We start from the raw sequence: 16,388 nt of genomic DNA, 5'->3' as shown, positions 1-16,388 counted from the left end.
GGGACGAGCTCTCTCAGAAAGAACTGAAAAACAGATCAATGCTGGGTGTGTGGGTGTCTGATCAATCCTGTCCCTCCAGGGGTATTTTATCTTACCTAGAGATTTAAGCCTTGGGCTGAAAATACGGAGATTTTATTTGCTAGGCTTAATGGGAGAATTTTAGGCATGGACTGATAACAGTAAAGGGATTTTAGAGGCAAAGGGGCATTTACAGGGTCGATCAAATCATGCTAAGCAAATGGGTTGGTGGGGCCCCTGCCTACAGGCTCCTTCCTACTCTACAGGAGGCAGACCTGAGGGGAGTGTCTCAGGCTGAGGAGGAACGGCGGGTGTCCAGGAAAAGCCAATGGAGGGGGTCCCAGGAGATCCCTGGGGAGTCTTCCTATAGGCAGAACAATTAGAGATCCAAGTGGCTTACCTATGTCTGTGGTGACTCAGCCCAGAATTTGATACAGTGCTCTCAAGCAGGAAGTTGAGCTTTTCCTTTCAATTCAATTTATTCAGCAAACGTTTAGCAAGTGCTGACACATGGTCTCCAGGCCCTCCCAGCATTTAGGGTGCAGTGGAGACAGATGCTCTGACTGGCACTGTGGGGCAGTACAGCCAGTGTCCTGCCAAGAGAAGGGCAGAGACCCTAAGCTGGGGGGGGGGGGCACCTGGCCAAGACTCGGGGACTCAGGGAAGGCTTCCAGAGGAGGTTCCTTCTGAAACCTGAAGGGGCTAGCCAAGGGAAGGATGAGGTGAAAGTGGAAGAGAATGGTGCTCTAGGAAGAAGGAATGGCAAGACAGCATGGCACTTCTGAGACCCACAAGTGACTGGGTTTGGCTGGAGTCTAGAGGGTGAGTGCAAGCGCTTGTGTGCATGTATATACGCGTGCACGCGAGTGCATATGTGTGTGTTTGGTGGCAGGGCAGGGGCTGGGTGATAGAGAGAGTAGAAGGAGGAGGCTGAGGCTGGGGAAATGGGAGAGGCAGCCATGTTGAGTGGTTGGGACTCATCCTGGAGGCCAGATGGGAGCCACTGAAAGTTTTAAACTGGGAGTAACATGATCAGCTCTCAGAAGATCACCCTGGTTTCTCCTGAGACAAAAGACAAGAGTAGGGCAAGATAGGAGCCACGGCATCCAGTCGGGAAGTGGCAGCAGAGGCAATGGTGGCCTGCACCAAGGCAGTGGCAGTGCAAGTAAGAAATGAGTGGGCTGGAGAGGTCAACAGAGTTAAACTGACGTCATGTAAGAGCCAAGGATGATACTTGATGTCTGGCCTGGCCACCTGAGTTGACGGCGAGGAGGAGCAGGTTGGGCATGGAGGGGATGGGTGGGGATGATGAGGTCATCATTTTCTTAGATTCCTCTGGGTTTTGGTCATTCTTTGTGTCTGGATTAAGTGATTATGACCTCTAAAAGGCAGTGTCATCCTACCTTTATTCAGTGGGAGGAGGGCCATGCATTCTAATTCACTGAATGTCAAGCCCTCAAAGATTCATCAGACGTTGGAGATGAAATCAGAATCTCGGGATGCTCATGATGCAAACAGTGGTTCTTAGCTCTGGTAGTGTTCTCAGTGGAGTGACAACGTGAGACTAGTCAGTCCAGGGGGACACCTTGTGTTTCACTCTCACAGGACATTACTACTAACAACTATGAACTAGTTTGGGTCAGTCGTACTACAATAAAACTCCTATCTTCACACCGGCTCCACCATCTAGGGGATTCTCTGACACTGGGGACTGTATTGACTTACACCATTTTCTACATCTCTGGTGTGGACCCTGGGAATCACCCCAGCAGATTGCCAGGAGAGGGACAAGGGCAGTCACAGCACCTCTTCCTCCCTCCTCCCAGCTAGAATGGAGGGAGCCAGGCTAGGCTGCTATTTTTTTTTTTTTACCCCTATGCCTTCTGCTGCTCCAGCCAGAAGACCTGAGAGGCCTTCTTCCACTTTGGGAGGGCCTTTTAAGAACAAATCCTTTGTCCCTTCTCCAGAGCCCATCCAGCAACATTGCCCTTGGGTTGTTCATTTCAAATGAGAAAAACAAAACAAAAAACAAAACAAAAAAAAACACGTGGCTGCAGATGTGAGGATTTCGTGGGTCATATGCCTCCTGCTGGGAGACTAGTGTGGGTATGAAGAGCCTGGCAGTCAGGACATTAGTCCTATGTAAATGGTGGTTCTAGATTCTCCTAAACTCTTATTCCACCCAAGCCCTTTCCCACCCTGGCCCTCTGGGCAGACTCACAGCAGACTCTGTCCCCTTGCTTCTCAGCAGCCTGGAGGAAGAGTAGAGCCCTACTTGGTAGCATAGGCTAAGGCAAGAGTTAAACTGGACTCTGTGGGGCTCATCCTCCAGATCTTCCCCTGGCGGAGGAAAAACTGCGTAGCCAGACCTTGTCCCAACCTAGGAGGTGTTTGCTCAGAGAGCTGGCATGCTTCTGAAAATAGCCAGAAGCCATCCGTGTCCATGAGAGGACCAGTGGGATCTGAATCCCCCTCTGTGAATTGCCTAGCCTGCAGGCTGTGGCCTTCTCAGGGGTTCTGGGACAAAGGCCTTTGGAGAGTCAGACCCATGAGTGAGGAGGGGAGACAAAGGCCTGAAGCTGAGACAAGGGCTTGCTCTGGAAGTGACTTGCCTGAAGTTTCCTTCTGACCCTCCACTTTCCTCTCTGGACCCGGGTTGGCTCCCCACCTTTCCCCCAACCCTTGTCTTCCTTGGACAGTGAGCCAGACAGACTGCTTTGTGAGCCTCTGGCTGCCCACCGCTTCTCATGAGAGGTTGAGGACTAGGACCATCTCCAACTGTCCGAACCCAGAGTGGAATGAAACCTTCAGCTTCCAGATCCAGAGCCAAGTGAAGGTGAGACTCAGAGGACACTATGTGTCTGTCAGCCCTGCCTACATTTCTATTCCCCTCCATGCCTGCTTGTCCTTCTGTTTGCTTATGTGTCTTTCTTTTGTCTTTTGTCTTTCTTCCCACCTACTTCTCCTCCTCCTAGCCACCCATCTTCCCACTCACCCACTCCTTCATTAGGTCTGCCTCATGTTTGTCCCTCTGAGTCTACTTATCCTTCTACCTTCTTTCCTTTCTCTCTTGTCCTTCTACCTAATTGTTGCTGGAACTTGTGGTTCTTGCTGCAAAACTAAGCGTGTTTGCAGAACATGCTCCAAGTAGGAGAATCATGGTGGGGAAGGGCCATTCTATTCACTAGGTCCAAGGCCAGTCTAATTCCAGCCAGAGGGTTTTCCCTATCTTAACTCCTTTTTAGAAGGCTTTATTATTTCTAACTCCTTGAGTGTCTATTCTTTAATTTGTTGGGCTGTTGTTTCATGGTGTCGGCCTTCTTCAGATATATAGTGATTCCCCTGCTGGAGAATTCTCCCTTGAGCATACCGAGCTGTGACCACCACAGCAGAGTGCTTTTTTTTTTTCCTAACGTGGAGCCGAAACTCACAACTGTGAGATCAAGAGTCAGACACTTAACCGAATGAGCCACCCTGGTGCCCCCTCAGCAGAATGCTCCTAAAACAAACTTGGCCTCATCATAGAGGTATCAATCACAGTCTTGAGGCACTTGAGGCCTGACATCTCCAGCTTACTGCTTCCATATTTTAGGGTGATTCTTCATTTCTGGTTCATGATAAGTCCTTTTTTGCTTTCAAGAATGGCTTTAGGGGCATCTGGGTGGCGCAGTCAGTTAAGCATCTGACTCTTGATGATAACACGGGTCATGATCTTTGGGTCATGGGATTGGGCCCCATATCAGGCTCTGCACTTGACACAGGGTCTGCCTGGGATTTTCTCTCCCTCTCCCTCTGCCCGTGCCTGCTCCCCGCCTTCTAAAAATAAATAATCTTTTTTTTTTAAGGGGCTTTATATTTGTTACTATAAAAATATCTCTTCTATCATATTTATGGTTTTGGTGAGGAAGGGGGATTTTGGCATGGGTTCAGTCTGCCATCTTGAAATCAGAATTTCAACTTCCTTTGTCTAAAGATCTGTGGGGCTGCTCATATGAATCTACGGGGTTGGTTCTGGGGCATGTCTGTTTTTTTAGTAAGTCCAAGGTCAACAGATCATATTCAGTAAGGAACCCTCAGACCACGTTATGTCTACCTGATAAGGACCAAAGAGGCAAAACCAGCCCCAACCTGCATCTCCCAGGGTCCTTGGAACAAGAGACCTCAGAGGCTAATCCATGTTACCCAAAACCACTGGCCTCAGCGTTCAGCCAGATGTCAGGTAGCTGCTCAACTCTTGACATGCAGCTTTGGGACCACCCATGAGACCTCTTTAGGGGCTGATAAATCAGAAGATAGAGTTTAAACACCTCACCCCAAGCCCATCAAGTATGAGAATCCCTGTAATCTGCCACATCACCTCCCGGGAACATTAAGGTGTTACCTTCCCTGAATTGGGTTTTCTAGCATTTAATGGGCTGTCTTCAGCTCCTGGGACTCCAGTGCTAAACACAGTCTATGAGTTGGCAAGGGTCTTGCTTGCTCTGCCTCCCTCTGCCTCCCATTATTCCCCCAGGTGAAATGATATCCCTCACTCTTCACAGGCCCTTGCCAATCTTGCAAAAGAGCAAAATTCTCCAGGAGAATCAGAGCAGAGGGTCAGGAAGTCTTCAGAGAGTTAGAAAGGAGTTTAGTTTAGACACTATCCCCCCTGGGTTCATTATTCTACAGATGTCTCTCACACCTGAGCAGGGAGCTCTGTGCTGTTCGCCATCCCTCAGACCCACCTCCTTGCTAGGAAAATGGGTCTATGCAAGCACAGTAGCCAGACTTGCACCCTCCTTTCTCCCCTAGAACGTGCTAGAGCTGAGCGTCTGTGATGAAGACACACTGACCCCAGATGACCATCTCTTGACAATCCTCTATGACCTCACCAAACTCTGCTTCCGGAAGAAAACCCACGTGAAGTTCCCACTCAACCCAGAGGTGGGTGCTGGTGTGCAGGCCCTCAGCCTCCTGCCTCATGTGGAGCAGCTGGTTATGTCCATGGTGCCACTCTACGGTCTTCTCTCTGTGTCGCCGGGTCAGGAAACAACAGTACCGCTGGCTCAGTCCCAGTGCTATGCTTACTAGCTGTGTAACCTCGCAGAATGCGTGTAATTCCTCTGCATTCTGTTTCTTCATCTGTCCAATGGCAGCGGTGATGCCTCCCTCACAGGGTGGTTGTGGCACTGAAATGCAAAACCTCAGAGGGACAAACATGAGGCAGGCCTAATGAAGGAGTGGGTGAACGGGAATATGGATCGCTAGGAGGAGGAGAAATAGGTGGGAAGAAAGACAAATAGACATGAGAAGGACACATAATTAAGGCCCCTAGCACTGTTCACCGTACAAAATGGAGATGGAGTTGTTGGTTCCCTTTCTTCCCTCAGAGTTCTGCTGCTGAGATAGCCCAGGGGACAGAGGACAGATGAGGGTAAAGAAGGGAAAACCTGCAAATCAGAGAACATCAGAGCTGGAAAAGACCATGCTGTTATCAATTCAATCATTCAACAAATCCTTGATTTCCCACTACAGGCCGGACACCGTTCCAGGCCCTGGGGACACGGCAGAGGACGAGTCTCCCTGCTCTTGCCTGGCTTACATTCTGGCAGGGGAATTTGGGTCCAATGAAGTCACAACTTCCTGAAGTTACACAGCAAGGGGTGTGAAGGAATACATGGGGGAAGGGGCACCTATCTTTCAGAGCTGAGCTGGCTGGGGATGGTATCTCAGCTCTCCCTTGCCCAAGGTGCTGAGCCCCTTGGGAAGGCAGGAGAGCAATGGGAAGCTGAGGGGACATGTTTTGGGGCGACAGGGGCAGCCCCAGATCACAGCTGCTTTCCCCTTATCCCTCTGCCAGGGCATGGAAGAGCTGGAGGTGGAGTTCCTGCTGGAGGAGAGGTGAGTAGGCCCCAGCCCCCTAGGACCCCTCCATGGTCCTGACTCCCAAGTGGTTCCGGGCAGGCATTTCAGAGCCTAGTCTGCGTTTTTGCTGCCCTCCCCTCTCCCACTCTCACCCCTGGCACCCCACACTGTGCCTCTGAATCACTTGGGTCTTCTAAATGCTGTAGGTGCCTGGGCCCCACCCCTACTCATCTTGTTCTACTGACAACAGTTTTGCTTCAAAGATCTAGAATTCTGGCCAAATTGCCTGCCTCAGCTCCCTTGCATTCCTGAGAGTGGCCTCTGGGAAGAATTCCTGCCACACAGTGATGGGGCCTTGGAGAGGCCAGGCTGAGAAAGAGGTCAGGACCAGGGGGTCTCCTTCTTGACCCTGAATGGTTAAAACAAACTTCCCCAGGGGCACCTGGGTGGCTCAGTGGGTTACGCGTCTGTCTTCAGCTCAGGCCATGATGTCGGGGTCCTGGGATGGAGCCCCATGAGCCCTGTGTCTGGCTCCCTGCTCAGCTTCTGCTTCTCCTTCACCCTCTGCTCCCCCCCTCCCCTGCTCGTGCTCTCTCTGTCTCTCTCTCTTTGTCTCAAATCAAATCTTAAAAAAAAAAAAAAACAACACCTCCCCCAAACCCTGGCCTGAAGCAGCCTGTCCCCCTCTGTAGCCAACTCTGGAACCACAACCAAGGAAATGCTCAGGTCCAACATGAGGGGTTATTTCCCATCATTTTCAACTAGGAAAATGACCCAGGGACCTAGAGATATGACTATGCTGGGCACTTGAGTAGAACTTGGCCCCAGAGCTGGAAGATAAGGAGAAGAGGACAAAGAGAGAAGGGGAGAGAAGGGACAAGCCTGCTCAGGATGCCAGCGTGCCTTGTGATTGGGCAGCCAACTCCTCTCCGTAGCCCTGCTAGGGCTGAGCCCCTGGACTTAGGACCAGCCCAGGAAAAGGGGGGAGGGTGAGAGGCAGCGGCTAGAACAAGAAAGCTTGTCAAACTGCACTCCAAGAGAGTCCTCTACCGTAGGGGCGCTTGGAACTCTTTGGGGTGCCTCATTTCCCATCAACGGCTGATTAACAAATTAAAACCAACTTTGTCTCCCATTGAGGAACATCTGCGCTCTCTCCTCCAATTCTTAATTCAGCAAGACTTGGGGGAAAATTCATTGTAGCTTACAAAATGAAACATGTCGAAATTGGTAGTTAGAGTTGATCTGGAGACGCAATCATCTCGGGCCTAATTTTGGCAAGGGAGGCTGTAGACTCCCCTAGGCTAATTGTGACCTTGGAGACTGATATTCTTGACTTTATAGCGTAAAGACGTTTCATATGCACCAGGCCCCTCTCTGGCTGGGTCAGAACTGTTTGTTAAATGCATGAATTAAATAAAGCACGGAAAGGAGACTGGGTCATTTCTGCCTCCAGAACTCTTCACATCTGCTCTAGGTGGCCAGCTCGGGCCTTTTCCTGCCCCCTGTTCATCTTCACAGCTCCTTATAGTTGGCCCTAAAGCACAGTTGGGCATCTGGCAGGGCATTTATAGAACAGTTATCCTTAAAAAAAAAAAAAAAAAAAAAAAAGGAACTCTTCTCCTCCTTCCAACCTATACATTGATTTTTTTTTCCTATTCTGTTTAAAATGTATGCTACTTTTCTCCTTGACAATCCACAGATCTAAGGTTGCTTTTTTTTTTTTTAAGATTTTATTTATTCACTTGAGAAAAAGAGAGAGCACAAGCGAGCGGTAGGTTGGGGCAGAGGAAGAGGGAGAAGCAGACTCTACACTGAGCAGGAAGCCTCATGCAAGGCTCACTCCATTCTAGGACCCGAGAGCGTGACCTAACCCACAGGCGAAGGCTTAACAAACCGAGCCAGCCAGGCGCCCCGCGATCTAAGGTTTCTTAAGCTGCTATTTTTGACAAGGATCAGGGAGGCTCTGCCGTCTCATTATTGACCCTATAGGTTCTTTAACACCTCTTGAGAAATCAAGCAAGAATGACATAACTGACCGGGAGTCTCCCTTTCTTTTCCAGTCCCTCTCCACCCGAGAGCCTCATCACCAATGGCGTGCTGGTGGTAATTTGTCCTTCCAGGTTCCTGTAGCTCTGGAGGCCACACCTGGCTGCTGCTCCCAGGGGGAACAGAACCGTGGGAGAGAACACAGCCCACCTGAGCCCTTGTCCCAGAGCCTGCCAGGAGTCAGACCAACTAAAGCAGACCAACAGGGGCTTGGGCGGGTGGGCCAGGCCCCTGCTTCTGGGGAGGCGGGAGCTGGGGCATCCATCACCCTGGCCCAGCATCCCCTATCCCACAAGGACCATCCCTCCCCTTGGGAACCCCCCCCCAATAAAAGCACCTACTTGGAAGCAGCCTCCTCCCACATTCAGCCTCTGTCCCATTTCCCTCCGGCTCCAACTCCTCTACCAGCTCAGTGCTTTAAAAGATTTTCATAATTCAGCTATCGGTACAGATATTTCAGTTAAATGCATCTAAAGCCTCAGGATTCGAGGAGATCACTCCCCCAGAAATCAGTCTTGGGGAGGCTGTGGTAAGAGAATCTGACTTTTAGAAGACTATTTTATTGGAAGTTCTCATTCCAAAGCTCACGGTGCAATGTTGCCTCTTTTTATTTTGGACCAATCAGCCTCCATCCCTGATGTGTAGCTGAGAACATCACCCCTAGTGAATGATGACCATACAGCCTAGATTTTTCAGGACAGCTTCATTTTCAAATACTCCATCTCTTAATGAGATGACAAGCCTTGATTGGGTTCAGAAAATGTGATCTGCACACCATCATTTCCTGGAGCCGGCCCAAAATCAGACTAGTGCTGAATTGATCCCCTGGTTCATCTCCATTTGGCTTGGCAGAGGGAAGGGGCAGCTGGTGCTCAGACTGACCCTCCCTTCCTTTGTTGCAGTCTCGGCAAGTCTCCCGCCTGGAGGTTCATGCAGAATGCAGGAGGCGGAGGAAGAGCAGGCAAAGTGAGTCCTTTGACCTCTTCTGCTGGGAGTGGGGGTGGGCAGTGTTTCTTCCCACAGCTGCCCTGGGCTCAGTCCCCATTGAGCTTGGCCGGGGCTCCTCGGGATCACCTCACCCTCAGGGGTCATGAACCCTCTGTAGGGACCCTCTGCCTGCTCTTCCAAGCACCCATGGGACCTCAGAACCTCTCAGGCCTGACGAGCACCCTGGGCTGGGCTCAGCGGCACAGCACGGCCCTCTCTGCCCACAGGGGTGGTGCTGCATGCCTGGTCTGGTACAGTGGTCAGCCCCAGGGCAGGTGGGCGCTGACAGCACCCATGGCCCCTCTAGCTGTACCCCTTCCCACAGAGGGTCCTGGCATGTTATGGCCAGCAGGGACCTAAGAGATCCACAGTTACAAGACACTTCTGTTCACCGCTCCACCCCATCTCACCCATGCAAGGCTTCCAGCCCCGTCCCAAGAGAGGAGAGCAGGGCAGCTGCATGCACATGGGAGAGGGAGGGAGGAAGAAGCTGCACCCCCAAACTGGTTGTATGGTGAGGGCATATGCAGGGCACCTCCCGGAGAAGCAGAATCTAAGAGGACACCTCCCGGAGAAGCAGAATCTAAGAGGACACCTCCCGGAGAAGCAGAATCTAAGAGGACCAGTCCAGAGGACTCAACATCTCAGGGCTTGCTGGGGACCTCATTTGTCCGCATCACACACAGCCTCGTTAAATACAGATCCCTGGGCCCTGCCCAGCCCTACAGAATGAAACTCTGAGGCGTTTTAATCAGTGCCCTAGATGCTTCTAAATCCCCATCCCGGGGGTTCTTCCAGCTTGGCTTTCTCCTGGTCCAAGCTAGGGTGGAGGAGTGAGAGGCTTCTAGGGGCTCAGGCCTCTTGTCCTCTCTTCCAGTGAAGGACCTCCTGGTGACAGTGAAGGAGTCCTTCGAGCACACCCAACGCGTCTCGTGCTGCCAGGAGCCCTGCCCCCCAAACCCAGCCTGCTTCCACTACCCCAAGTACTTCCAGCCCTGCATGCACGTGGACGTGCCCAAGAGCCAGTGCAGCCGTGGGGTACGAGACAGTGGCGGTGGGGGTGGTGGAGGGGACTGGCACAGGCGGGGCTGCCAGAGGAGCCCCTCACCCCCTCACAGAACCCGCCCATCCTTCCAGCTTTGCTGCTGCTGTGCACACAGGAAGAACAGCCCTGTCCTCCAGCCCCTTGACTGCCTCCCCGATGGCCAGACCGTCACCCTGCCGGTGGTAAGGGCCGGGGTGCGAGAAGAAGCCCCTGAGCAGCGCAGCCCACAGCCCACAGCTCCGGAGGGAGATGGGGGGGCATGGGGCGGAGGTGACGCGGTGGGGGGCTGTCTCAGGTGGGGCAGAGGAGGCTTGTGGGGTAGGAGACTGCGGGCTGCGCTGTGGAGCCAAAGAGAATGTGTAGAGGCTGAGCTGAGGATCATAGAGGCAAGCCAGGAGGGGAGATGAGGGCAGCGAGTGCGCACGTGCACATGCGTGTGCACATGTGTGTGCTGAGTCAGCCAGGGTGGACTGTGTGGTGAGATGCCCCTCCTTTGCTTGGGACAACTTGGCTCTAAATTGTCATCCCTGAAAAGCTGCTGTCTTTCCCTTCCCAGGGCGAGAACTGTGAATTACACATGAAGTCTACACCCTGGTAAAGTACCCTCCTGTCTATCCCTCTGACTTCCTCAACCTAGGGCGTGAAGTGTGGCTTTGATTTGCATTTCCCTGATGGCCAGTGATGTTGAGCATCTTTCCATGGGCTTATTGGCCATTTTTATTTTATTTTATTTTTTAAAGATTTTATTTATTTATGTGACAGAGAGACAGCCAGCGAGAGAGGGAACAGAGCAGGCGAGTGAGAGAGGAAGAAGCAGGCTCCCAGCAGAGGAGCCCGATGTGGGACTCGATCCCAGAACGCCGGGATCACGCCCTGAGCCGAAGGCAGACGCTTTAACGACTGCACTACCCAGGCGCCCCTATTGGCCATTTTTATATCTTTTTCGGAGAACTGTCTATTCAAATCCTTTGTCCATTTTTTTAAAGTGGGTTACTCGCCTCTCATTGTTAAGTTGTGAGAGTTCTTTTTATATTCTGCATACAAGTCCCTTGTCAGATATATGATCTGCACATATTTTCTCCCATTCTGGAGGTTGTCTTTTTACAATCTTGACAATGTTCTTGGAAGCAAAGGCATTTTGAACTTTGGTGAAGTCTGGTGCATGCACATTTTTTCTTTTGTCACCCATCCTTTTGGTGTCCTATTTCAGAAACCATTGCCTAATCCAAGATCATGAAGAGTTACTCCCGTTTTCTTCTAAGAGTTTTGTGGTTTTAGCTCTCACATTTAGGTCTATAACAGGTTTTGAGTTAACTTACATATACAGGGTGAGATAGGGATCCCGCTTCATTCTTTTGCATGTGAATATCCGGTTGTCTCAACACCATTTGTTGAAAAGACTATTCTTCCCCTCTGAATTGTCCTTTGACACCCTTGTCAAAAATCAGTGATCTGTCTGACAAGAGGGACACTCAGCAACTATCAACCAGTGTTGTCATTACTGTTGTTTTATTATTTATTTTTTGTTGAGGCCAAGGAAAGAGTTATTTCCTTATAATTGTGTCTCTAGGCCTGTGCTCAACATGGAGGAAACATGATGGCAGAGCTCCCAGGCTCTGCTTTCAAGGACATGTGGTCTGGTTGGTGACTCGGGCCACTAAGTAAGACTGAGGTCAAAAATTGTCAATGCCCATTCACCCAGAGTCCCTGGGGACCTGAGCCTGGGAGGACACCAGGGATGTAAGTAGGCAGAGGGAGGAAGCTTCTGGGGAGGGCAAGGGCTGCACAAAGCCTCGGAAACAGGACTGCTTCTGGGATCTGAAAGCCAATGGGCCCTTCCAAGAAATTGCAAAAGGTGAGGTTGCACAGATCAGCTAGGGTCTTGGCTGCCAGGCCAGGAGCCTGGACTTATCCAGGGCAGGGATATGGTAAAAAGTGTTAGACATGCTACGACTCCTGCCTTGCAGATCTGTAGGGATGAGAGGGTGATGGCAGGATTATGAAGGCTTTTTGTCAGGTGCACAGACACACAGAAGGAGTATTTACTCCAGGAGCAGGGAGAACTTACCAAGGAATGTGGACTCCACAGGAAAGCCCTTACTATAGAGCCTGGTCCAGAGGGATTGGCCAAAAGGACCCCAGGGCTCCTTGTCACCCATGTCTAGCCTCGGGTTTTAGAAGATACCTGGGAGAAGCCTTCCTGGACTTTCCAGATCGGGCTGAGGATGCAGAGGGTTCGGGATGAGTCCCAATTTTGTCGAGGACCTGCTCAGAGTGTGTCAGCTGAGGCTTTGGGGGCTTTCCATTTGCCATTAAGTGCTGGAGACAGTGCGGCGAGTTAAGCACGATTAGCCCCATTTTACAGAAGAGAAAACAGAGACCCCAAGTCACAGAGATGGTATATGGCAGAACCAGGCTTCAAGCCTACGCCCCACGGACCCTAAAGCCATGTCTTCATGGCGGTGACGTCTACAGACCCGCTTATCACGGTCCCCTGTCCCCATAGCCCACAGACGCTGGACGTGCGGCTGGGCTTCAGCCTGTGCCCGGCAGAGCAGGAGTTCCTGCAGAAGCGGAAGCCGGTGGTGGCGCAGGCGCTGCAGGAGGTGTTGCAGCTGGAGGCCGACCTGCCTGTGGACGAGGTGAGTAAGCAGAGGTCTGCCGGCCGGACTTCGTCCCCCTCTGAGCCGAGCCCGTCCCACCCACACCGCACCCTGCCGGCCAGCCCCAAGCCCTTCTCTGCCCCATGGTGGCCTCGCCACTGCCTTTGCTGGGTGCCCGGCTGAGGGCTGTGCTGGGTGTGATTCAGTTGCGTGTCGGCAAGGGGAGGGCAAAGTAGAGAGAGAAAGGAAGGAGCCCCCGCTGCTCCTCCCCATGCACGAACAGATCCTGAGCTGACAGTGAAGTCTTACTTATGCAGGGGCACAATGGCCTCCTCTCCCCAGCCAGTGCCACCTCCACCCAAAAGGCCCTGGGCTCTTTGTTCTCGACTTCTCTCTCCTCCCAAATATGCACACATACACAACTCCCCAGAAAAACAGCAGTGGGAAACTACAGAGCAGCAGCCTCCCCTGCAGGGCTAGCTTCTTCCCACGGGGCAGAAAGCATGCCTTGGTTAGAGCCCTTTGTCACCTCCCTGGTAGGACTGAGGTCCCCACCCCCCACCCCCCCCCCCAGGCAGCAGGTCATCTTCCAAGGGCCTGTCTCCTGAGGCTGACCCGAGGCAAGAGGATGGAGCCCTCATGCCCGAGGAGGGCTGTGATGGGGCTTAGCAGACAGAAGGATCTCACCGGCCCTGCTCAAAGAGAGTACATCTTGGCAAGGATCCCCCTCCCCACTCTCCCATCTTTAGGGAAAAGCACCAAGGGCATCTTAACCCTATGTAAATCCAGAGGTGACAGCCCTGCTCCTTCCCATGTCGAGAATTCAGTGATTCCTGCTGTTGTGCATATAGTATATACTGAGCACCTGTCATGTGCCAGGTGTGGGCCTGGTGCCCTAATATCCTATCCTTACCCAGAAGGAACCATTAGGGACTCGCACACTGGCTGGGTTCTCGAGAGCATCCCTTGGCCCGCTGGACCCAGTGTCAGCACCTGTTAACTGGGCGCTAGACGAACAGTGCTAAGAACTCTTTCAGCCACGACGTTCTGATTGACCAAGCTGTGGGACGCTTCAGAGCCGTTCACCCTCACCAACTATGGGGTTTGGAGCGAAGATCAAATTCTAGACCTAGCAGGGGGCCCACCACTCTGTGAAAGGCAGTTTTCAGGTCACTCAGTGTCTCGCTCTCTGCTGTCTGTAGCCAGTTCTCCCTCCTCCACCGTTCTTCCTAAGCGCCTGTCTGTCAGTCCATGTCCCCCAGCCCGCAGCGCCCCAACAGTCTGCGTCTGTACGCTCCCAGGTGCCGCTGATAGCCATCATGGCGACGGGGGGCGGAACGAGATCCATGACCGCCATGTACGGCCACCTGCTGGGGCTGCAGAAGCTGAACCTCCTGAACTGTGCCAGCTACATCACTGGCCTGTCCGGGGCCACCTGGTAAGGCCTGGGGGCCGCTGCCCGCGGGAGCCCAGAGCAAGCAGTCGCCAGGCCGGCCGGGGCTCTCCCCGCCCCAAGGCAGCGTGACTGGCAAACCGGGGCGGCTGTGCCCCTTACAGCTGTGTGACCTTGGGCAGCGGCTTCACTTCTCGGAGACTCAGTGTCCGAATCTGTAAAGTGGGGATGACAATAGCACTGACCCCACGGGGTCTTTGTGAGAGGCTCCCAGTGCTGGGTGCCTCGGGGCTGCGGCAGGGATGCGGGGACGAGGTGGCTGGCTGTGCAGAAACCACTCCTGCCACGGACCCATCCTGCGGGCAGAGGCAGCTGCCCTCTCCGACCCTGCCGGCCCAGCTGCTCTGGCGGCCCCCGCCCCAACCCACCCCCATCTTCGCCCCTCTCTCTGCCCTGGCGGCTTCGTCACTCTCTGCTGGTGAGCAAGGAGAGCGAGCCCCCCAAGGCGAGGCCAGTGTGAGGTCAACTTCTCTGCAGGAGCCACAGTGCCTAGGGCCCACAGTGCCTGTAGAGGCCCACAACAAGGTTTTACTTTCTTTTAAGATAGGGGGGAAAAAAAAGAACTTCTAGGTTGAAGAAAATGTATTAATAAACAACATTATTATATTTGTTTTTATATAACAATCATAAAACATAATTTTTAATATTTTTATGATAGAATATTTTTAAGACTGAAGTCATAACACAGCCCTGGTCCAGGGTGGGAGGGGTCCCTTGACCACCAGGCCTGCATCTTCTTCTGTCAGGGACTGGTGGGCCTCTGAGCCCTTGAGGTCCCAAGCTGGCCCCTCATCCTGGAGGAGCTCTAGGTAACTTTCATTTGAGCAGTGGACATGAACTTGCCCTTGGAAGGCCAAGGGCTGCTGGTGCATCAGGAACTCTGAGGCTTCAGCCCAGATGGAACAGAAGGACAGCTGACATTTATTGGCATAGCCCATGGGTGGTACACTAAGGAGATAAAACCTGCTTCCATCAGGGTCGAGGGGTGCCTGCATCCTTCTAGCACTGCCGGCCAAGCAGGAGACTAGGAGGAACTTAGGGGAATGTGGGGGGAGGGGGAAGTGTCACCTGGCCTGGGAAAGCACTGGGAAGTATTCTTTTAAAATCAACCATTTGTAATGGTTTTGAAAGCTCTTTAAACATATAAGAGTGAATCTTACGGAGAGCAGGGTGCTTTTTGTCGATGACATCTCTTGACCAACCACCACCTTCCCAGATCAGAAACAAGCCCTGTGAAGGAAGAGGCCACTGTTCAGATAACAGTGAAGCTGCAGACAAGGTCACCTAGGACATGGGGTTCCCGGGTGCTGTTCTGACATTAACAGAAAAGCTGGGTCCAGGCCAAGAAGAGACTCAGGGCTAGAGGGATCTCTGTCTTTGTTTAATTCCTTCCCTCTGCCCACATATAAGTTAAGAGAAGCAGGGGAAATAAATCTGTAGCCAGCATCGTAATTATGGGAATGAAGGTGGCAGAGTGGAAAGAGTCCAAGATTTAGAATCAGCAAGGCTGCATTCTAACGTTGGCCTCATCACCCATGACCCAGCATGCACTTTGTGCTGGTTACTGTTCGAACCACTTTAAATTGCATTAACTCGTGTAATCTTCACAGTAACTCTTTGAGGTAGCTACGATTATAATTCTCTCCACTCCACAGATGGGGAAACTGATGTGAAGAGCAGTTAGATAACTCGCTCAAGATTACACAGCTCGTGAGTGGCAGAGTCTGGTTTTGAACAGGAAGATCTGGGTCCAGAATCCTCACTCTTTTTTTTTTTTTTAAGATTTTATTTATGTATTTGAGAGAGGAGAGAGAATATGAGCCAGGGGAGGGGCAGAGGGAGAGGGAGAAGCAGACTCCCCTCTAAGCAGGGAGCCTGATGCAGGGCTCAATCCCAGGACCCCAGGATCATGACCCGAGCTGAAGGCAGATGCTTAACTGACTGAGCCACCCAGGTGTTCCCAGCATCCTCACTCTTAAGCAACATGCTATACTAGGCACACGGTGGCCACTGTGACTATGAATAATAATGTCCACCCCTTTCCTCCAAGCTCCTCTCCCGGTGAGTTAGGGTCTCCCACAATCTGTCCACCATCTCTCTGGCCAGGGTCCAATGTTGATTGGACTAGGACTGGCTCAGTTCTATCCCCATGCATGTCTCTCTCTCCAGGACCATGGCGACCTTATACCGTGACCCCGACTGGTCCTCCAAAAACCTGGAGCCCGCCATATTTGAGGCACGGAGGCATGTGGTCAAGGACAAGATGCCTGCCCTGTTTCCAGACCAGCTGTCCAAATTCCAGGAGGAGCTTCGGCAGCGCAGCCAGGAAGGCTACAAGGTCACCTTTACAGATTTCTGGGGCCTGCTGATTGAGGCCTGTCTGGGGGATGAG

At 52.3% G+C, this 16,388-nt stretch overlaps 1 protein-coding gene across 3 annotated transcripts in view; it reads left to right on the top strand.

Moving 5' to 3' along the window:
• The window catches only part of PLA2G4E (phospholipase A2 group IVE), a 59,307-nt gene that overhangs the window by 33,640 nt on the left and 9,279 nt on the right, over positions 1-16,388 (top strand). For all 3 annotated transcript variants that reach the window (XM_045771360.2, XM_045771370.2, XM_087859298.1), the window contains 11 exons: positions 2,718-2,854; positions 4,810-4,941; positions 5,858-5,898; positions 7,923-7,965; positions 8,811-8,874; positions 9,773-9,933; positions 10,033-10,122; positions 10,497-10,534; positions 12,447-12,582; positions 13,845-13,981; positions 16,166-16,388. In XM_045771360.2, the coding sequence (XP_045627316.2) occupies positions 2,718-2,854; positions 4,810-4,941; positions 5,858-5,898; positions 7,923-7,965; positions 8,811-8,874; positions 9,773-9,933; positions 10,033-10,122; positions 10,497-10,534; positions 12,447-12,582; positions 13,845-13,981; positions 16,166-16,388 (1,202 nt within the window). The remainder of the gene's footprint in view (positions 1-2,717; positions 2,855-4,809; positions 4,942-5,857; positions 5,899-7,922; positions 7,966-8,810; positions 8,875-9,772; positions 9,934-10,032; positions 10,123-10,496; positions 10,535-12,446; positions 12,583-13,844; positions 13,982-16,165) is intronic.

Source organism: Ursus americanus, chromosome 36 (genome assembly GCF_024610735.1).
Source record: "Ursus americanus isolate L20-20 chromosome 36, mUrsAme1.1.p, whole genome shotgun sequence".
Lineage (NCBI taxonomy): Eukaryota > Metazoa > Chordata > Mammalia > Carnivora > Ursidae > Ursus > Ursus americanus.
The sequence above is the reverse complement of the archived record's forward strand: the minus strand, read 5'-3'. Positions and strand labels throughout refer to the sequence as shown.